The sequence below is a fragment of the Argopecten irradians genome, chromosome 11 (genome assembly GCF_041381155.1).
Source record: "Argopecten irradians isolate NY chromosome 11, Ai_NY, whole genome shotgun sequence".
NCBI classification, from domain to species: Eukaryota; Metazoa; Mollusca; class Bivalvia; order Pectinida; family Pectinidae; genus Argopecten; species Argopecten irradians.
This window is the reverse complement of record NC_091144.1, coordinates 22,664,945-22,689,456: the sequence shown is the minus strand read 5'-3', so window position 1 is coordinate 22,689,456 and position 24,512 is coordinate 22,664,945. Positions and strand designations below refer to the sequence as shown.

Genomic DNA, 24,512 nt, shown 5'->3' with positions numbered 1-24,512 from the left:
GATATGCAACGGCCTTTAGGGCAGGTGAGCTAAAAAGGAAATACCGTATGTTTGCGGAGATTAAAAATTAAGCAAAAAGAGCAATGCAGGAATCCATCTTTTACCTTGAATGAAGACCATGATCAGTGTCATTTTAATTGTTGTAACCAACTCAACTGTTTCTTTGGTATCATGAGTTGATGCTGGACCTATGGTTTTTTTGAGAAGTTCAAAATGTAAATCATTTCAGACTGACAGCCCTGGATTGCCATAATAGAACAAATGAGAGCCCAACTCTGTTAATCAATAAACAAGAGATCCCAGAGGGATCTTGGCGCCCACCATAGAATGATCTATGTCTGACAATGGAAAGAAGGATCTTTTCCCTGCTTTTCAAACTTTTTCAAATATACAACATATGATATTTAAGACAAATCGCTTTATTGTTCTCTGAGAATCAGCTGTGAAATCCAAGATGGCGACAGGTTGGCCATCTTGTTGACCAATCAGTTCCAAAGGTACTATGCACAACTAAAGCCCAAGGGGAAACTAATGCATGAAATATGAGAGATATCCTTTCAGTAATTGCAGACAAATAGCGATAACTATCCAAATACAAGATGGCTGCCTGGCGGCCATCGTGTTGACCGATCAGTCTAAAAAATGCAATATGCACAACTAGGGTCATAGGGGAACATACATATGACATTTGAGAAACAACCCTTCAGTACTTTCTGAGATATAGTGGTAACAAACTTTAACTATCAAAATCCAAGATGGACGCCAGTCGGCCATCTTATTCACTGATCGGTCCCAAAATGCAATATGCACAACTAGGGTCCTAGGGGAATCTACATATGCCATTTGAGAAACATCCCTTTAGTACTTTCTGAGAAATAGCGGCAACAAACTTTAACTATCAAAATCCAAGATGGCCGCCAGTCGGCTATCTTGTTGACCGATCTTTCTCAAAATGTAAAATGCACAACTTGGGTCCTAGGGGAACCTACATATGAAACTTGATAAAGATCCCTTCAGTACTTTCTGAGAAATAGCGGTAACAAACTTTAACTATCAAAATCCAAGATGGCCACCAGTCCCCCATCTTGTTGAGCGATCGGTCCAAAAATGCAATATGCACAACAAGGGTCCTAGGGGAACCTACATACGAAATTTGAGAAAGATTGCTTCAGTACTTTCTGAGAAATAGCGGTAACAAACTTTAACTATCAAAATCCAAGATGGCCGCTGGTCAGCCATCTTGTTGAGCGATCGGTCCCAAAATGCAATATGCACAACTAGGGTCCTAGGGGAACCAACATATAAAATTTGAGAATGATCCTTTCAGTACTTTCTGAGAAATAGCGGTAACAAGAATTGTTAACGGACGGACGGACGGACGACAGACCACGGACGAAAGGCGATTTGAAAAGCCCACCATCTGATGATGGTGGGCTAAAAAACCACAAGTTCTGAACAATGAGACTAAATATAACTTTTATTTGTTCTACAAATACAAGTTTTTCATGAAAAAAAATGAACAACAAATAACTTGTTTAATCTTCCAAGTCATTTTAAGTATTATAACAATACCAGTGTAATAATGGAAAACATGAACCTGATTTCAACCAGTACCCAAGGTGTATAACTACATCAAGGTTTCAAATACCGGTAGCCAATCACAGAATGTGTTAGGAAAAAGTAACATCATTTTCTCTATTGGCTTCTCAAAACTACCAGGTAAGTTTGTTTCATGATCCTGGATTTGAAAAAAAAAACAAAAAACAAACAAACAAACTTGACCAATCACAGATGACATTCTTAAAAAGCAAGATTTCTCATTGGTTTATATTTAGTGAAAGCTTGTGTGTAAGGTTACATTACTATCCCAGTGCAAGAGCTCCTAATACTCAAACCCAACAAATACTTCTCGAGGCCGTATTTGTATATTATAGAGTTATCTGCCCTTGTAGTATTGATTGTGACATCATGTAATTGGGTAACGTAATATTTTAGGAGAATCCAATGTAACTACCTCTCACTAAAAAATAACGTTTCAATAGATAACTACCTGCAAGAAAGGTAGCTCTGTAATATGCAAAGATGGAATATAATGGTAGGATTCCTTAAAAGAATATCAATGATGTGAAATCATAAATGGAAGTTCAAAACTATTATGACATGCAAAATCATACCCTTAGAACATTCTATATTGAATTCTGTATTGCGAACAGATCAAATTCTTTCACGATAATTAAGATCTGTTGATTACCAAAGACTTTGGTTAAATTTACACTCTGTTAATACAAACTACCTCATACCTTCACTTTCACTTTCCTGTAAAACTCAGCAATGAAAATGTAAATTCTGCTATATAGCTGCTTTTCTAGATAAAGAATACATAACAAAACAATGTATGAAAAAATTACAGAGTATAGTTTAAAAGCTGCATCTATAGAACATTATAGAAAAATTGTGAATAATTTTGCATTGCTTCTTTCCACAAAACTATATGAAAAATAACATTGAGCTAGCATACATCTATTTACTGTTTTAAAGTCTTCAGATGATAACCATATTAATTATCCCATGATATTGTATGAAACCCTCAGACAACAATTTACCTGTAGTTGACTGTTTTATCTGACGATAAATTAAAATGTGAATACATCTAGTCTCCAAGGGTATACACATTAAACACAAGCATATAGACTGAGATACAGCAATTATACTCTAAAAGTTGGTATTCCCTTAAGTTTATAAATGTTCCACATTTGATGCAAATACTTTATATTTGCAGTAATGTGAAAAGAAGAAAAAAAAAGACATTTGCATCCACAACTTTTGCATAATTACAAGCTAAGACAGAGAGTCTTATTGTGAGAAATCAGTAATGAGGATTTGTGCATAGAAAACCTCACCTTAGTTATATTGCTTTCACATTCCATATCAAATCTTAACCACTACTGTCATAGAACCCAATTTTCCATTTCATGTTTTGAGGATCAAACAAATATCTTTAGAATTATTTCATTATACAATACACTGTAAACCATCTTTTATTCATGTGCAGCTTGCTTTCGCTTATTTCACGATTCCAAGTACCTTCGCAAAAGTTCATCTCACCAAATTAATATCTGAACATCTATATTGATAGAAATCATTATTCAACTGTTAAATCCGTGAATAATTACCTTAGCAAACTTGTTTTGAAATGATAATCGCGAAATTTAGTAGCCGCGAAAGAAAGTTGGTTTATAGTACACTGTAGCTACAATTTAATTCATGTGTTCTAAATCTTTAAACAATAATAATAATACTCAAAAAACAAATTAGGTTCTAGAAACCTGTTATATAGTAAATCAAATATCTGGTAAAAGACCTTAATTTATTATCAGAAATACCGATAATGATTTAGCACTACATGTGATAACTACTAAATAAGTACAATCTAACAATGAGTATGTACTGAACATTTGTGTATATCATAACAGCCAATTTACATAGAATGAAAAACCAAAAATACCCAGTAATTAATTACCCAATTTAAATATCTTCAACAAATGAACAGTACAGTATTAAGCTATAGAGAGAACTTATTGGTTGAGCATCAGACATGAGCTTGATCCCTAGCACAAGCAGTGATTTAATTTATATGAAATTTAAATCCTGCATTCATTACAATTACTTGTATATGGTAACTGAAAAAAAAATATGCCAGGGGTTTTTACTTTAGGAAAGATGATAATTATGTATAAAACTGATGAAATTTCACTCAGGGTTTGCAGAGAAACAACCATAGAATGTTTAACCTATTGCAATCTATATTCATGGTTATCGATAATAATGACACGATCAATTCAATGATCGTGTAGTTTTGTTTCTTTATGATTTTTCCCCTTCAATATGCTTATACATTGTACATGTATTATGAGTTAAGGTTGAACCTAATATCGTTATTGTGCTAGTGTTGAAAGCAATAGAAGTGTTTGCCTTAATAACCTATTGAGTTTTGGCAATCAGTCATATTTAAATCAACATCTAAACCATACATTATCATTTTATCAAACATTGCACTCTATAGAAAATGAGGAGAGCTTTAATTTTAATGTGGATATGAATCAAAATATAAATATTATAATCCTTCCCCCAGAAATATGTGGAACACTCCAGAGAAATAATGTTAGATATCCCAATATCAAATTAAAAATAAGTCTTAAATTTTCATGCATTTGAAAACTGAATCATAGTTATCAAATTATAATATAATTACCAAGATTTATCTTTAATTTATCTTCTATGACTATAACTTGTGTCAGCTTGATCTACACTGTATTACATAGTAAGCCATAGACTCATAATAATGTACAATTAATCACATGGTATTGTACAGTCAATCACATGACAATGTACAATCAATCATATTGTATTGTACAGCCAACCACATGATATTGTAAAATCAATCACATGACATTGTACAGCCAACCACATGATATTGTAAAATCAATCACATGACATTGTACAGCCAACCACATGATATTGTAAAATCAATCACATGATATTGTACAGCCAACCATATGAAATTGTAAAATCAATCACATGATATTATACAGCCAACCACAATCACATTACTTTAACCAATACTTGTTAATATTATGACATGGGACATCAACACAAAATTAAGGATCATGACAATGTTTGTCAATAATATGATATTGTAGATTTAATCACATGACATTTTACAGTTAATCACATGACAAATTTATTTCTAAATCACATGAAATTAATCAGTCAATAACCTGGTATTTATCGGGCAGTGCTGACCTGTTTGTCATGCCATCTGGAAGTCTAAAGGTATCCATTCAAATGTAAATTGACAGTCTGATTTGATTATGCTTTAAATGCATTTCTAGAGATATACTGGGCCTTTTGCTGGCCACATCAATATATTGTATTTTTTTTTTTAAATGAAGAGATCAAAAATATAGAATCTAATGTAGAGATATGATAATGGCCTCTCTTCTTTCAGGAGGAAACTTTGCTGTATAAACAGGGGTTATAAAGGTCGTTACACCAAGTGACCCCAAATCAGGTATCTGTGAAAGCATGTTAGCGAGTCTAATAAACATTACTGGCAGGAATGATGGATGAGGATGTACATAAAGAAACCCATTTTCTGTACATTTTCAATTGTTAGTCTCTCTAGTTATCTTAATTTTAAGACCATTGAGAATATCCTGTTTTATGGTGTCATATCATCATAAAGTCTAAGACTGTCACCACTGACAAATATAACTTGTAACATCCTTGGATGAAAAAATTTTTTTTGAAGAAAAATAGACAATTTCAGATGTCCAATTTCTACTTTCTGTTTACCAGTGCTTTGTATATAGATTCTGATGATATGACATCGAATGCTTGAATTGCTTTCTTTAGAGCTCTGCAGGTATCAAATTAAAACTTTGTGAGGATATGGATTTCACTATCTGCGTAAGTCTTCGGTGTGGAGGAAATAATGCACTTTAAGTTAAAAATCCAGCGTTTTCTGTCGATAATGAAGTAGTAATGGACCATCCTGTAAAACAATGAAATGTCAATTAAAGCAAGATAATGTCTTCAATACATTAACTAAAGGAAGGATAGGTCATAAAACACCACTTATTTTCAATAAATGATTTACTGGAAAATAATTATATTTTACATTTTTAAAGGTTTTTATGAAAATGTATCACATTTTAACAATTCATCAGAATACTTTTTCAGGTTACAAGAATTTTATAACCCTTACTTCATCTATAGATAAATATGATATTGAGACATCATTATTTCAGAATAAATTAACATGTGTGTGCGTAAACAAACCAACAAGAAAATGTCAAGTAACTAACCTTAACTCGCCATCTCGTAACAGCCACAAACTTTAAAGTATGGTGTTTGCCTAGTAGTTCATCATTGCACAAAATTTCAATCTGGAAAGAAAATCAATTTGCATTTAAATGCATGAGAATATAGCAATCAAATCAAAATCTGGCTATAGAGATTTTAAAACAAATGAAATATTTTAATATGTTAAGGTTTAATAAGATAAATAGAACAGAAAGAATTAAATCTGATTTTTTTTCTCCAAATTATCAATAGACAAAAATATTCATTTTTTTTTATTTCTCTGCCAAAAATTGCTATCAGTGATATTTGATATACTTGGGGAGACAGATGTATGTAGACGATAACATTGTAAATATAAATAATAATACATTAAGTTTTGCACAAAAATGTCGATACATGTATATATTAACAATACTGGGGTTTCGATATCAATAAACAACTTGGGTAAAGTACAATTTACCGTTGATTAGTGAATGTGATGCCATATTTTGACGTGAATTTTGTGATGTCACAATCACCAAAATGTGGGGCTAATCGACCGTAAATTGTACTTTACTCACATTGTTTTGGGATCTCGAAACTCTCGTATTGATTTAGGCAACAAACTAGGCCTATACTAGTCTTTCCATAAACATAAAGTTGGAGCTATGAATGGTGTCCTCAGATATTTTCGACCTTTTACTTACATTTGTATACTTTGTTTGATCACTATATAACTTTAATGCCACAAACTTCTTGAGATGACTGACAGTTGCCTGTGATGAGATTCGTAGGAATTTTCGTTTTAAATTTTTCATTGTTCCTTGACACTCTAAACACACATTAAGCTGTTCATCATTACGATGAAAGTCCTTGTTCTCGTCCTTCGCTGCCACAGCATTCTCTGTGTGGTTATCGTTCAAATCCTCACATTCTGAAAGTGGACAATAACATGGGAGGTGATGACTAAATAAAGTAAATACAGATGAAATAAAATTTAATAATTGTTATTGGGAGATATAAGACTACAAATGTAATATTTCTTTCAACATAGACATCATAGTACACTAAAACATGGTTATGACAAAACTCGGAGAAAAAGAAATCACTTTTGTCACAAAGTAGTTTCTTAAACACATATTACAAATACTTTATGTTAAACTTGTCGAGGAATAAAAAGTATTAAACAGTATACTGTAACCATGAATTTGATGCATTTTTGTTATAAACATGTTTACTGTACTTTTAATAGTGAAATTATCACACTAGCTTTAAATATGGTAGTTACCATTTAATTATTACATTGAAGGATAGAATACCCAGTATAAAAGATAATTTGTCATACTTGTCAGGCAAGCACAGATTTCTAATATCAAAAGATGAGTTTTGAGATCTATGGTTGTATGAAAACCAGAGAGATTTTATCAATTTATATTAAACATTATTTGTGCATAATACAACTGATGTACCTGGTTTAATTCCCTGTGAAGCATGTTTCCTGTAAAATTCTTGCTGGCGTCTCAATTCCTCTGAAAAGTAAAACAGAAATTCATTCAAATTTATCTTAAAATATATTATTTCTGGGACCCTATCATCAACCCTATCTATATTCATTACAAGTATGTAATAATTATATATGTCATATTCTCATCAATTAGCCATACTGTCATAATTGGCAAGGGCATATCATAATCAATATGGAACCAAAGATATTACTGGCGGGTGACCAATTCTTACCAAGTATCTATTCTCACCATCTTATATGTATTTGTATGATTACCCATGAAGTTTAATGATTTAATTGTCTGATAGAAGATGCTGGTATGCAGATTTTTATAAAAGATTGTTTGAAAATTTGTGTGTAATCATACAAATACACATGTAATGGCGTCAATTGGTACTTGGTGAGAATTTGTCGCCTGCCAGTTCAGGCCATATTTACAGCCTGCTGACAAAAGTCATGTTAATGTCTTCTAATGAATGCTTTATCCCCACTCCAACAAAAAAGAAAATTAAAAAAAACAAGAGGCCCAAGAGGCCTTGACGGTCACCTGTGTGCTGCTACAGAAAAGCATTGCAAAGTTGGTTCAAATCTGTAAAAAGTATTAACGAATCAGAATAAACTTTAAAGTTGAACCTTTTAGAATTTTTATTTTTTGTTTTCATTTTGATAGTGTATTATATTACCAAACCTTATGCTTAAAATCACAATTTGCTTTGCCAATGTTAAACAACAAAACCAAACAAGAAGTCAGTCAATGTCAGTGATTTCATAAATTTCACTTTTTAATCTATGAAGATTATTTGGTTCCATCAAATCTGTGAATTCAGAATAAGTTTTTTGAAGTTTTAGCCTATTTGACCCCTTTTGGCCCCGCCCCTCTGGCCCCTGGGGGTCAGCCAGGCCTGGACAAATATGGATATGGTGTTAAATTCTATTTCAGGCTAATAATTCTAACCCAGTTTGACTAATTTCCTATGAAAACAAAGCAAATAATGTTATCGTAAATGTGTTTTTCCTATATAAACTATAGTAAATTTGACGCCCTACCCAGGGGAAAATCTGATATCCCAGGGCGATGAAATTCACAATTTTTGTAAAGGGCCTTAAGACCTTCCAATCTCTGAAGAGTATCAGGTTCCATTAAATCTGTAAATTCAGAAGAAGATTTTTGTCAAGTTTTAGCCTATTTGACCCTTTTTTGGCCCGCCCCTAAGGCCCCTGGAGGTCAACCAGGACCAATATCGTTATGGCGATAAAATGCTATCTCAGGCTAAACATTCTTACCCTGTTTGACTAATTTCCTATGAAAAATAAGCAAAAAACATTCATATATGTGTTTTTCCTATATAAACTATAGTTAACTTGACCCCCTCCCCAGGGAGAAACATGAGACCCCAGGGTCATATAATTCACAATTTTTGTAAAGGACCTAAGACCTTTCCATCTATGAAGAGTATTTGATTCTACCAGTTCCAGAATTTTATAAGAAGATTTTTGAAGTTTTAGCCTATTTGACCCCTTTTGGCCCCGCCTCTAAGGCCCCTGGGAGTCAGTCATGGAAAATTTGTTAATAGAATTCAATGGCCATTTCATAGGGATAATTCTGACAACATTTGACTAATTTTCTATTATAAAAAATGACCAAGTAATGCTCCAAAATGTGTTTTCACTATATAAACTATAGTAAACTTAACCCCCTCCCCAGGGGGAAACCTGAGACCCCAGGGTCATATAATTCACAATTTTTGTAGAGGGACTTGAGACCTTTCTATCTATGAAGAGTATTTGATTCTACCACATCTGTGAGTGGAGGAGAAGATTTTTGAAATTTTAGTCAATTTTACCCCTTTTGGCCCCTACCACAGCCCCCTGGGTGGTGGGGGTCATATAATTCACAATTTTGATTGGCCTTATGCCTTAGAAGGTTTGTGCAAAATTTCATTGAAATTGCTTCAGCTGTTTTTGAGAAGAAGTCGAAAATGTAAATTGTTTACGAACACACGGCGGACGACGCACACCGCACGACGACGGACAAAAGGCGATTAGAATTGGTCACTTGAGACTTCGTCTCAGGTGACCTAAAAATTAAAGGGCAATCTGATTAAGATAATTAGCATAGAGAACTACCAATGACAAATTTAAACTTTCGTAAGTCAATATACAATATATATCTCAAAGTCAATACTATGTACAATTTTTAAAATATCCTTCAATCTTCTGCTTAGCCTGTTTAATTGTTTGTCACATATTTATATCCCCACAGACTTACTTTGCTGGAGGTTTGGCACCAGTTTATACACTATATCCTGCATAGTCCTGTCATGGCTGTAATGTAACAGAAAAGTCAAACATAAATTAATCAGCACTTTCTTAATTGGTTTAGTATCTGATTGATTACTCTTTCAGTCAAAAAGAAGGAATATTCATTATTGTAACATTTAACAATATAACATCTGGTTATACATTCTGACAAACCTGTCTATAAAGACCACCCAAAGCAAGTGAAAAATAAAATAAATGTGACTTTGTCTTTATATACAAGTGGCCTGTATGCATAGGTTTAATTCTGTATGCCACTTGACACCCAGACTGCCCGAGAAAGAGGTCTAAATAATCAGGTGGTCTTTATATAGAGGTGGCCACTAATTTAGGAAGGTTACATTGTATGTAGACAACATAATAAGTTGGTCAGTATCAATTTAATCACGCAAATAATTCACAAAAATTTAAAGTGTACAAATTGGTACATCTCACCAGTTTTTGTAATTAATATTGTAGGAACTATAAATTATTTACCTGATATAGTTCATTGGATGACTTTGGTGAATAAGTGTTTGGCATTTTGGACAGGAATTGTGGTCCTCTAAGTACCTTACAAGGCAGCTCTTACAGACTAGAACAGAACCATTTAAACAAAAGTTAAATTATCCATTTTGCAAACATTAGAACTCATCATACATTGTATATTCTATCATATATAATATTGCATATTCTATCTTACATTGCATATTCTATCTTACATTGCATATTCTATCTTACATTGTATATTCTATCACATTGTATATTTTATCATACATTCATTGTATATCTTATCATATGTTGAATATTCTAGCATACCTTGTATATTCTATATCAAACATTGTATATTCTATCTTACATTGTATATTCTATCTTACATTGTATATTCTATCTTACATGTATATTCATCTTACATTGCATATTCTATCTTATTGCATACATTGCATATTTCTATATCATACATTGCATATTCTGTCATACATTGTTTATTCTATCATATATTGCATATTCTATCATACATTGCATATTCTATATCATACATTGTTTATTCTATCATACATTGCATATATATCATACAATCAGGCAGGGCAATCGTAATTGTGTAATCATAATCAATTGTAATTAATTACATTTTCTCAAGTAATCGACAGTAATCAGTATCAAAGGCTATAGATTGAACAATGTATTATATAGAATGTACACTGAATGATACAATGTATATTCTATATATACATTGTATGTTCTATCATACATTGTATATTCTATTTTACATAACTAAGTCTATCATACATTGTATATTCTATTCTATCATACATTGCATATTATATCATATCATACATTGTATATTCTATCATACCTTGTATATTCTATCATACATTGCATATTCTATCATACAATGCAGATTCTATCATAACAATGTATATTCTATCATACATTGCATATTCTATCATGCATTGTATATTATATCATACAATGTATATTCTATCATACATTGTATATTCTATCATACATTGTATATTATATCATACATTGTATATCTTATCTTACATTGTATATTCTATCATACATTGCATATTCTATCACACATTGTATATTCTATCATACATTGCATATTCTTTATCATACATTGCATATTCTATCACACATTGTATATTCTATTCATACAATGTATATTCTATCATACATTGTATATCTTATCTTACATTGTATATCTATCATACATTATATATTCTCTCATACATGGTATATTCTATATCATACATTACATATTCTATCATGTTGTAAACTATATCCTGTACAGTGAATTATTGACTTAGGTTTTTATGCCAGACTAATAGAAATCTCTACTATATATATAATATCTTTCAGTGTATTGAAACTCATCAAACTTTTGTGGGTTTCATATATATATGCTTTGTCTTTATATCCCATGGCATCTATATGAAATATTTAGATGTGTGTAAACGTTTATTGATCAGTGATGGCTAAGGTTATAGTCTCTATCTCTATAAGATACTTACATGTATATAAACATTCAGTGATAGTTGTGGCCTCTATTAGATACTTACATGTGTGTAAACATTCAGTGAAAGTTGTGGCCTCTATAAGATACTTACATTTGTGTAAACATTCAGTGGTAGTTGTGGCCTCTATGAGATACTTACATGTATATAAACATTCAGTGATAGTTGTGGCCTTGATAGTTGTGCCTCTATAAGATACTTACATGTGTGTAAACATTCAGTGATAGTTGTGGCCTCTATAAGATACTTACATTTGTGTAAACATTCAGTGATAGTTGTGGCCCTATAAGATACTTACATGTGTGTAAACATTCAGTGGTAGTTGTGGCCTCTATAAGATACTTACATGTATATAAACATTCAGTGATAGTTGTGGCCTCTATAAGATACTTACATGTGTGTAAACATTCAGTGATAGTTGTGGCCTCTATAAGATACTTACATGTGTGTAAACATTCAGTGATAGTTGTGGCCTCTATTAGATACTTACATGTGTGTAAACATTCAGTGAAAGTTGTGGCCTCTATAAGATACTTACATTTGTGTAAACATTCAGTGGTAGTTGTGGCCTCTATGAGATACTTACATGTATATAAACATTCAGTGATAGTTGTGGCCTCTATAAGATACTTACATGTGTGTAAACATTCAGTGATAGTTGTGGCCTCTATAAGATACTTACATGTGTGTAAACATTCAGTGATAGTTGTGGCCTCTATAAGATACTTACATGTGTGTAAACATTCAGTGATAGTTGTGGCCTCTATAAGATACTTACATGTGTGTAAACATTCAGTGATAGTTGTGGCCTCTATAAGATACTTACATGTGTGTAAACATTCAGTGATAGTTGTGGCCTCTATAAGATACTTACATGTGTGATAAACATTCAGTGATAGTTGTGGCCTCTATAAGATACTTACATGTGTGTAAACATTCAGTGATAGTTGTGGCCTCTATAAGATACTTACATGTGTGTAAACATTCAGTGATAGTTGTGGCCTCTATAAGATACTTACATGTGTGTAAACATTCAGTGATAGTTGTGGCCTCTATCAGATATCCTCGACACAATGTACATGTGATACAAGAGTTCACTGTCCTCAGCTTTACCTTCTTTTCCATCATGATGAATTAGAATTTTTCTGTGGTTAAAAGTAAGAATTGATATTAAAATCTGGAGAGGCTCAAAGCTTCATAAAATGGTTATAGAGAAATATACGCGGGTAGGAAAATTTTCTGTATCAATATGGTTATAGGGTGTCCATTATTAATATCTGACTGGTTTTAAGTACTGAAAACAAAAAACAGATTTTAAAGATAAAATGATCTTATACAATTAATTGATAGTATATTTAAAGATAAAATGAATTGATACAAAAATTAATAGACAAAAAGTGTTTACTGGAACTAGTATGGTTTGCAAGTACTGCATGAGTATGCGTAAGAACTAGCAAATGACTTTTCAATATTTTACAGATAGAATTTGTTATATGTATGATATAGGTATGTAGCGTACATCTTTTCACATGACTGTGCAGTTATATTGAATGTGACTAATCCATACTAAGGTAAGTTTTTTTTCATCTACCGGTAATGATCATAATGGCAAACAGAGAAATAGTAAAATTATTTGTCAATGAGTATAAATGTACAATATTGAAAGTGTACACCTGCCATTATAATAATTATAGTATTGTGTATATCTCAACTCTTGTTACATCTGTCTATACTGTATAAGGTTTTAAGAATTAGAATACATATCTACTGTTATTATATTGTTAACTTCCTTACACATCCACATATTACAAGTATATAAACTTACATTTCACTTCATTGTTTTTGTACCTCTGTATAATGATAATTTTAAATACAAGGTTTTATAAGAAAGAGGCAACTTCTATCTAGTTTGTTTTTATTTAACAATTTAACTGTTGATTCAAGTTAACAAATATATTTTTGCACAATGGTAGTTATAGTGTAGCAGGATTGGCTTGGTAGTTCAAGTGGTAGAATATCCAGCTAGTATATACATGTACATGGTTGGAGGTCCCAAGTTCAAATCTGGGTCTGGCCGTTATATTTTCTCATCTCCTGTTAATTACAGTTACAAGGGCACTGTCCTTTGTGCCCAAAGCACTTCTTAGGCAACACAAACGCGAAAATAGAAGAAAATGCATTATCTTCAACATTCAGGCCTACACACTGACAACTGAAGTTTTCGGATGCTTTGAAAAAGGCTCATTATAATACCAAGCGGTGAAACGCTCTGGTTTTTCTGACGAATATAATCTTTATCGGACAGAAGCTCAATGTTATATCGCTCTAATTCACAAACAAACAAGTGATTTGGAAGAGACACATTTCTTTAACTTGACTTATTGATTTATCTGGCTGCACCCTTTATAGTCTTGCCTAGTCATATAAGTCTATATGATGTTTTCATTCGATGGGCTGAGTGGTTAAATGACCATGTATTTTACAACAAACCCCCATATTGATTTACATTTATGTATTGTAATTAATATAAGACAGTGGCAATGTAAACACAAACTACTGGGTAGAGTTTTTTTTCTTTCCAATTTTCCTACACCTATAAATCAAATTGGGAACATCCTTATGTATACCAACCAATTTAAAACTAGAATTATTGTTTGGTGATTTGTTTGAAGATGTGTAAATCGGGGTGAGAAAAGTGATACTACTCCTAATTCAACACTATAAATCGCAATATTTTGTTACAACAGTTAGATCGGTGCCATTTTCAATATTTCACATGATAGTTCGACATAGAATTGGTGACTAGTGGTAGCAGAAGCTCCGCATACCAGGCATTCCTGAAATACATGTCATCCGTATGTCGCCTTTGAAGTCGTCGCCGAACAAAGCAATACACACGTAAAGGCCAGTTTTCGCGTAAATATAACCTTAAGCTGCAGCAAATATTTACCTTTTTAACAATGAAATAAAAATATATCTTCAGTGAAGTTGTTAATACTTTAAGTTCCTCATGTTAGAAGGATTCAGGAAAATTAAATATTTTCTCTGAAGCCTCGTAGCAATCGACGCCATCTTGGACCGTTTCCTAAATGAGAGATACAACGAGAGTTCGGATTGGTCAAAACTGACCAATGAACGTTGAGAATACTTCAAAGATCGAACCCACCCAAAAGTTAGGAAAGTGATCTACTTACACAAATTATGATAAATATTTCACACAAGCTAACGGCCCAATTCAACAAATTGTTAGATTTATCGGCTCTTCATTGTTAAATCCAAGGACGTATAGTCCCAATATCCGAATTTGTCTTATTTTTCTTCGTGATTTAGAAGAATGTTGAAAAATATCCAGGTTGTTGTAAATCTTGCAGAGGCAAGACTAAATCGAAGTCAAGCAAAGATGAGCGATAATGATAATGATGGTGGAGTCGAAGAATTGTAACTTCTATGGCGACCAATTTGAAATGAAGGCATGTTTACATGTATCCGCTTTCAACAACTACTGTACCAGATTTAGTAAGAATTCATTATAAATATTCTTTGGTATAACTTAATTTTAACTACATGTACAGTGTACATCTACAAATACTAACAATATCGGGGTCGAATCTAACTTGACTTTTTGTTGATAGTGACGTGTTTAAAAGCAGAATTGTTAAAGTCTGCAGGGCTGCTCAAGTTTTTAAAAATAAATAAAAAAAAACACCTTTAACTTTCGTACCGCTTTATCTATTGGGCAGGAAACAGAAAGTAAATTTCTGTATCTTTTGATGCTGGGGTATTCTAGGGTTCTGTTTTAGGTCCTCTGCTTTTCTTGGTACATATAGAAAATCTTATATATTACAATCGGATCTGGAAAAAATTATACATGGGCAAGCAAATGGCTTGTAACTTTTAATCCAATTCAATCTGAAACTGTATAAAGTAGGAAACGAAATCCCCAAAATTACCCATCCTTCTCATGAACCATATACTTAGCATCAGCACTTCGGTGTCTATTATTTTTGTTATATTAATGGTAGTTAGGCCACATGGTAGTTAGGCAGATCATGTCAACTACATTATTTCTAAAGTCTCCCCAAACCTTATGCGATTTATGGATATCAAACTTAATACGAACACCCCTTACATTCATTTGATTATACAAGAAAGCTACGTTACCATCTGTATTAAACGGCTGCGAAATGGAGAACAATATCAAAATATGTGACAGCTTCAACATTTAGCGGTTCGGAAAATTCAAGATTTCACAGCACGCACACGGTCGAACGTATCTGAGAGTATGATTGGCCTTTTACATATAAGCGCAGAAAACCCCCATCAGATCTAGCATGTGCGCGCTTGGATGTTGACCTATTCACCTCAGATTAGCCATGAATTGTGTACCAAATGTGGTAAAGGACGAACGGACACCATAAGACATATTTTGACACAGCGTCATACCACTCCTTCTTTTAAGAGACAAATTCATGACTATATTGTCCTCGATATACGTGGTATTGAATGTGCGCCAGATTAAGGTTTTGTACGGATTATAATGGGACAACGCAATAGTGATCTAAAAGACATACAGAAAACATAACAAGAGATCTCAAAGGGATCTTGGCGCCCACCAAAGAATGATTAACATATTCATATTGTTTGCTATTCAGAACGTCCCCTTTTTCCACACTAGTATATTCAAATGTCAAAGGATGAAAATTGATGTTTCCATTGTTCAAGTCCTAATTAACTAAAATTAGGAGTAGAAATTATACCCCTCATTTAGATATTATATAACTAGAATGATTACAGGCGCAACAGAATTATACTGTTCCATAAAATGTTCTATCGTTATACATCCGATATATATTTATAGCCCGATTCTAGATACCGTATCTGAAGGTCATCCCTGTGAAACCAGAAACTTGGACCATAATTTCTATACACATATATTATTTAAAACTTCCTTTTATAAGCAACTTTTTCTTCCTTCTGTTAAACACCAATGGAATAGTCTACCACAAAGTATTAGCTCATACACACATAAAAGTAAATTATCCTGTCTATGTAAAATTACTGAGTGAATTTGCGACCCAAATTTCGGTGCTATTCTTGCTACACATTTCGCTGAATATCTTTTCATTAATGAGAATATATTCAGTTCAATTTGTAATAAGAATAAGAACAAAATGCGGGTCGCAAATTCACTCAGCAATTTTACTTTAACTTTGAAAAATAATGTGTTTTTCAAATACTTCTTCTGCTTAAAAACATATCTTCATCAACACTCACGGAAAACGCATGCATATCGATTTTTAGCAGACACAAGGACAACATATATATAATGTACGATTACGAATGGAGTGTAGACCATTGAATAGTCATTTATTTGCAAAAATGTTATGTCACCTTTTTATGTGTACAGTGCAAGGTCTGTGCGATATATACAGATGCTCATATTTGTAACTTTTCTTTTGTAATTACCATATTGTCTGTTTTAAACTCTTGTACTGTTGATCTTTTCTGAATTTCTATGCGCAGCACTAACGCCATTTTTGTGATTTTTGTTAAATTATACTAGTGCTTATGTTATTATAATTCGCAAATTTTCTTCAATTTACTTATTATGAAATGTATACTTCACCCTTTAAATATTTAAATTTTTGTTGATTATTTTTCTGTTAATCATTGCTCAATACTAAATGTACATGCTAGTGAGTGATTGTGTAAGATTTAGTGTTATCATGTGCAGTTACTATTTGCTGTAAATTAAAATGTAATAGGTTTACATAAGTGTCTTTGACATCTGCACTCGTCCTTTTTATAGTGCTATCTCACAGAAGCATCGAACAAGTACACCCCATCACATTACACTAACAATGGTCGAACCAGTCGTCTAACTGCCTTTATGCTGGAAGCTAAATACCAACATAAACAAGTACTCATTGTAATGGACACCATTACATAGTCCCCCAAACGCATCATGAATTGCAACAAATCAAGAATGCAGTTGCACAGTGTATATGAACATCTTGGGAGAATTTTGATGTACTTTTGTATAGGAATTCAGGTTCTCCTAAAATGTACATAACTACATAACCCGGTGAGCATGACCCAGGACCTGGCCATGCCTTGTACCTGCGTATATTGCGCACCCCAACTTTTCACTTAATAATTTATGGAAAAAAAGTGCGCACTATACGCGCAAAAATACGGTAATACAAGGCTATTTTCAGAGGAATTGATTTGGCAGTTATCGTGACTGTATGGCATCCCTTAAAATTTTAAGTTAAAACCCCCATTTACCAATTTTCAATGAATTGCTAACGAAAAATTGAAAACAGGAAGTTGGCCCAGCGACAATATTTTAAATTTTTTATCATATTGATCACTATCCCTTAATACCCCTATATTCTATTTTTATTGAAATCAGACCAAAATATAAAAACAGGAAGTTAGCCCAGCGGCCATCTTGGAATATCAAAAATATTTACGAAAATGTTTTTATGTTGATCGCCATCCCTTAAAACCCCTGTTGACCAATTTTCATTGAGATCGGAGATCGAAACCTGATGAACAGGAAGTGAGCCAGTGGCCATCATGGAATAGCAAAATCTTTATGAAAACGTTTGCAAGTTGTTCGCTATCCCTAAATAATCCTATAGACCAATTTTCATTGACATCGGGGACCGAAACCTGAAAACAGGAAGTGGGACAGCGGCCATCTTGGAATACCAAAATCTTTGCATGTTGTTCACCATCCCTTAAAACCCCTATATACCAATTTTCATTGAGATAGAAGACCGAAAACTGAAAACAGAAAGTGGGCCAGCGGCCATCTTGGAATACTACAATCTTTACGAAAATGTTTGCATGCTGTTCGCCATCCCTTAAAACCCCTACATACCAATTTTCTTTGAGATCGGAGACCGAAACCTGAAAACAGGAAGTGGGCCAGCAGCCATTTTGGAATACCAAAAATCTTCACGAAAATGTTTTCATGATGTTCGCCATCCCTTAAAACCCCCATAGACCAATTTTCATTAAGATCGGAGACTGAAACCTGAAAACAGGAAATGGGCCCTGGCGGCCATCTTGAACTTCCGGTTGGGGAAAAAACCTTTATGCACAATCCCACACCCTACTGAGTATGTATGTGAAGTTTCGTGATAATCGGCCCAGTAGTTTCTGAGAAAAGCTGCGGAAATCCGCGCGGCGGAAGAAAGTGGAAGAAATAAGAATAAAAATAATAATAATTAACTTACATAATATAAAATAATAATAATAAAAATACTGTTAGAGGTATCTTCATAATTCCAAGTGTTCCGAAATCAGAATGATTTTTTAGTGTTCCGGCAAAATTAATGCATTTTATTTTTCTTACTTTTTGAGAAAATTAACTTTTTATGGCCCTGTTCCCACGATGCAAATATTCACTTAGAAGGTCTTTATTACTACGGTGTTGATTCCGGTTGAAAACAAGCGTTTTGACACCCTTCAAATTAGCAAATTCAAGCTCAACAAAAGTTGCGGAACAATATCAATAAACAATATATTTTCAGCACAAATATTGAGATTAATCAGGCACAGAACTCGATGCCAGGTAATAAGAATTTTCTGTAACAGTTGCGATTGGAAAGTATTGCGATGTGAGTAAATAAATGTTTAATTTCTTTATTTTGATTACTATTTCTAAATTTGATGATTTGATCCCGAACATTCCAGTGACGTCACTTTTTAGTCCTATGAGCCCGGGTGATTCAACATTGCAAACTGGCGTTTTGAAGGAATAAGCATTCATTTGTGGTATTATAGTGGCAATTTGCACTCATATACGGCATAACATAGTTTAAAATAATAGTGTTAGTTTATCTTGAACCATTTTATCATTTAAACGTCACTTTGACAAAAAGAAAAGGAAACAGTAGGCCTAGGCTATCTTAAAGCGTTTGTGGATACAATGCTTTGTTTGGTAGATGAAATTCATGAAATATTGCACAAAAACATCATTAACATGCTTCTGCAACATATAATTAATGATTTGAAATTCATTGAATATGTTTGACATTGTGTGTAAAAAATCTAAATCTATTTTGGTTTTTCGCCGTCGAAAACTGATGAAACCGCGGTACCTACTGGGTCGCGAGCAGTTATCGTGATTTTTTCGTGTTTTTTTTTCTTATTCATTAAAAAAAGCGATCTTTGAAGACACATGGACTATCTTTAGTCCAAAAAGTTCCGGAAATAGCATTCATTTTTTATACTTGAGTTGAATGCATCATCTCGGACCTGTTCCCGACATCGACGGTAGGCCTACCATGCAGTTATCGTTATTTTTCATGCAACTTAGTAGAATTTTACGATGCATACGCAGTAGGCTAGATCGAAAGATATAATCTTAAAAAGATAGTATTGTACAGTTTCTCACTGCATATATCTGTGATATTCCGTGGTAATATTATAAAAGGAAAATTTGTTTATTTGTTTGATTAGTTAACGTCCTATTAACAGCCTGGGTCATGTAAGGACGGTCTCCCATGTATCTCGTGTTACATGTATGAAGTGTGGGGTAGGTGTTTTGAGAGACTGCGGTATATTCATGTAGTGTCTTCTTGTATAGTGGAACTTTTGCCCTTTTTATAGTGCTATATCACTGAAGCATGCCGCCGAAGACACCAAGCAACACACCCCACCCGGTCACATTATACTGACAACGGGCGAACCAGTCGTCCCACTCCCTGTATGCTGAGCGCTAAGCAGGAGCAGAAACTACCACTTTTATAGACTTTGGTGTGTCTCGGCCAGGGGACAGAACATAGAGCCCTCCGTATCACGAGCCCGTGCTTGTCTCGGCGAAATCTAACTCATTCCTCTCAGAGGTGCCTTCACCGACGTTCGAGCATTTAGAAAAAAAAAAACAATAAAATAACAAACAAACAAAGATTATCGTATACCAGGTATATTAAAGAACAATAAAAAAACTTTGTGATTTGTGATCAATGTGTTATTATCATTTTTCACATTTCTTCGTGTTGAAACAACAGCTACATGCACATTGCATTTACAAAAGTTTTTTTCCTATTAGGAAATACTAAATCATGCATCATCAAATATTTGCTATAAAAGATAGGAGATTAAAATAACAGTGTTATCCGCTTCTTATAAAAAAATCACTGTATATATAACTAAGCAGGAATATGTCTTAGTGTGAACGTGCAGATCTTCTGATCTTTCGATTCTCACCACCGGCGGCAATTTTTTCTTTTTTTTTCATGCAAACATGCCTATTCAAACTATTTACAAAATCTGGTGAGGGCTTCATGTACATGTAGCTATTACTACAAAATATATAATCCTGGGCCTATCGCTACCCACAATGCACTCGATCGTGGTCTTATCATTATGTAACTTTTCATCGATAATTTGATCCAGATATACATGTACCTGTCTTCGACAGTTATATTTAAAATCATGAATATGTGGAAGGAACGTGTGTACAAGATAAAAAAACTGCACATCTCAACTGAAATGTGAAATGTTATATAAGTACCAAAACAAACTGCTATGTACATGGTAGGGAAAAAATACGTCATGTCCAACATCGCTTACTGAAAACGTGATGTGAACTGAATGTTATGTTCAAAATGAAAAGTATCGTTAGCTTGTTCAAATTTTTCTAAATTTATATATAATAACCTATAAGACTCTACAAAACCTAATAATAAAAAAAAAATAAGGAAAGATACAAAGAGTCGTTTTTTTTCTTTGTTCAGAGTGTGTTGGGGTGTTCCACTTTCGTTCATTTTTCTAGGACAAATAATGGTTGGGGTTGAAGCATTGACAGTCATAGGGATCTGAAATCATAACGGATGTTTTTGCAAGTGGTGGAAAATTGGTAATTAAATCATTTACAAGTGGGTGGGATAGTGTTGATGACACATAGTCAGCAAATTAATTTATAAAAATAAAAATTTCCATCTAATTAAATTATAATTATATAATAATAATAATAAATAATAATAATACTGTAAGAGGTTTCTTCATAATTGCAATTGTTCTGAAATCAGAACGATTTTTTAAGTGTTCCAAGCAAAATTAATGTAGTGTAACTTACTTACTTTTGGAGAAAATCGACTTTTTGTGTCCCTATTTCCCTGATGCAGATATTCACTTTTGCCATACTTGGACGGTCTTTATCACTACGGTGTTTATTCCCGTTGAAAACAAGCGTTCTGACGCCCTTCGCGGGTTAAGTTCATTTTACGAATTTAATGTCAACAAAAGAAGCAGAACAATAACAAAAAGACAATGCATTTTCAGCATTAATATCGACAATAGTCGGGCACAGAACTCGATACCGGATAATAAGAATTTCCTGAAATAGTTGCAATAGGAAAATATTTCGATGTTAGTAAATAAATGTTTAATTTCTTTCGTTTGATTCAAGTTCTAAATTTGATGACTTGATCTCGAACATTCCAGTGACGTCATTTTAAGTAGGAGTGAATGAAACAGCAGTCAGTCCCGCCAAACAGTGACGTCACAATCACCGGAATGACGTCGCTTAAATATTTCCCACGGTAGTCAAAAGGAGTACACACTCATTCGGTTTAGTGAATGCATCTTTTCTTGATCATCAAAGAAGCGTTTCGCTTTGAGTGAAATCGTGTAAATAACAGGCAATTTGCTTTCGTTTTGAATACCATCTTCTGTATATATTATGAAAAAGTTGCAGGATAAACAGAATACACGGTCACTATCTTACAATACAAGTCTTATTTTGGTGTCGACAGGGAAAACCGAGATGACTCGGCAAAACCTCTTCATCTCATCTCCTCGCATAAACGATAGCAGCATCGATATTAATTATAGCAAATAGCTTTTTTATTGTCATTATTGTTATACACTGTATGTGATATTTAAACGAAAACACATATTTTACCTAAGAAGTCAATGATATATATAATGTAAGTATCGGTTAGCTTGTAATAATTAATAAACATTATATATAATAATAATAATAAAAATACTGTAAGAGGTTTCTTCATAATTCCAATTGTTCTGAAATTAGAACGATTTTTTAAGTGTTCCAGCAAATTTAATGTAGTGTAACTTACTTACTTTTGGAGAAAATCGACTTTTTGTGTCCCTATTTCCCCGATCCAGATATTCACTTTTGCCATACTTGGAAGGTCTTTATCACTACGGTGTTTATTCCCGTTGAAAACAAGCGTTCTGACGCCCTTCTCGGGTTAAGTTCATTTTACGAATTTAAAGTCAACAAAAGAAGCGGAACAATATCAAGAAACAATGCATTTTCAGCACTAATATCGACATTAGTCGGGCATAGAACTCGATACCGGATAATAAGAATTTCCTGTAATATATGCAATAGGAAAATCTTATGATGTCAGTAAATAAATGTTTAATTTCTTTCGTTTGATTCAATTTCTAAATTTGATGACTTGATCCCGAACATTCCAGTGACGTCACTTTTAGTAGGAGTGAATAAATCGGCAGTCAGTCCCGCCAAACAGTGACGTCACAATCACCAGAATGACGTCGCTTACATATTTCCCACGGTAGTCAAAAGGAGTACACACTCATTCGGTTTAGTGAATGCATCTTTTCTTGATCATCAAAGAAGCGTTTCGCTTTGAATGAAATCGTGTAAATAACAAGAAATTTGCTTTCGTTTTGAATACCATCTTTTGTATATATAATGAAAAAGTTGCAGGATAAACAGAATACACAGTCACTATCTTACAATACAAGTGGTATTTTGGTGTCGACAGTGAAAACCAAGATGACTCGGCAACAACTCCTCATCTCAACGCACAAACGGTGGCGGCATCGATATTAATTATAGCAAAATAAAAATGTCCAACGTTGGAAATATTGCAAGTACATTCATTATTTACATACACCAGTACCAAGAATTATCATTTATTTCATCTAGACTACATAATTTGCAAATTCCATACACCGCCTACAAGGAGACGTCCTTGGCCTAACGCTACCCACGATGCTCTTGATCGTGGTCTTATATTATGTAACTTTTCATGGGATATTAAATCTATATATATCTGTTTTTGGCAGTTAAATTTCTATGAACATGTGTAAAACAAGCAGTTTCAACTGCTATTCCGAATTCGTAAAATGCAATCTTGGTCACCTCAGCCAAAACACAGGGTCACGCAAATTATGACAGAAACGTTTACTAGTAATTTGATACGAATGTCATTTTAAAGTATTGGAGACCTTTTGATATGCACGTGTGTATCATTATATTTCAAGTGGCTGCCCATATTATTTTTTTGTGAAAAATGAATTATACATATCTGTTATAGAATTATGTTAGCTTTTTTATTGTCATTATTGTTATATACACTGTATGTGATATTTAAACGAGAACACATATTTTACCTAAGAAGCCAATAATATAATGTAAGTATCGGTTAGCTTGTAATAAAAATAATAAGAATAATAAGAAGAAGAAACGGAGCAAAGACAATATGCCCCCCACTTCGTTTGGGGGACATAACTACCACTTAGACTATGGTGCGTCTCGACCAGGGGACAAAACCCTGAGCCTTTGGTGTCAAGGGAGACACTAGACAGATTTGTTTATCAACAACTATGGTCATGTAAGGACGGCCTCCCATGTATGCGGTGTGTTGCGTGTATGTTGTGCGAGGTGCGTGTTTTGGGAGACTGCGGTATATTCATGTTGTGTCTTCTTGTATAGTGGAACTGATGCCCTTTTTATAGTGCTATATCACTGAAGCATGCCGCCGAAGACACCAAGCAACACACACCACCCGGTCACATTATACTGACAACGGGCGAACCAGTCGTCC

The 24,512-nt window shown here is 33.4% G+C and overlaps 1 protein-coding gene across 1 annotated transcript; it reads right to left on the bottom strand.

Annotated features, from left to right (window-relative positions):
- Window positions 1-1,464: 1,464 nt before the first annotated feature.
- LOC138335030 (polycomb group RING finger protein 3-like) lies at window positions 1,465-14,770 on the bottom strand. Its single transcript, XM_069283930.1, has 8 exons — window positions 14,621-14,770; window positions 12,690-12,815; window positions 10,145-10,241; window positions 9,618-9,673; window positions 7,314-7,373; window positions 6,552-6,778; window positions 5,868-5,948; window positions 1,465-5,554 (listed from the first exon to the last, which is right to left on the bottom strand). The coding sequence occupies exons 2-8, from the start codon at window positions 12,796-12,798 to the stop codon at window positions 5,507-5,509; spliced, it is 678 nt and encodes a 225-aa protein (XP_069140031.1). The 5' UTR covers window positions 12,799-12,815; window positions 14,621-14,770; the 3' UTR covers window positions 1,465-5,506.
- Between the last annotated feature and the right edge of the window lie 9,742 nt (window positions 14,771-24,512).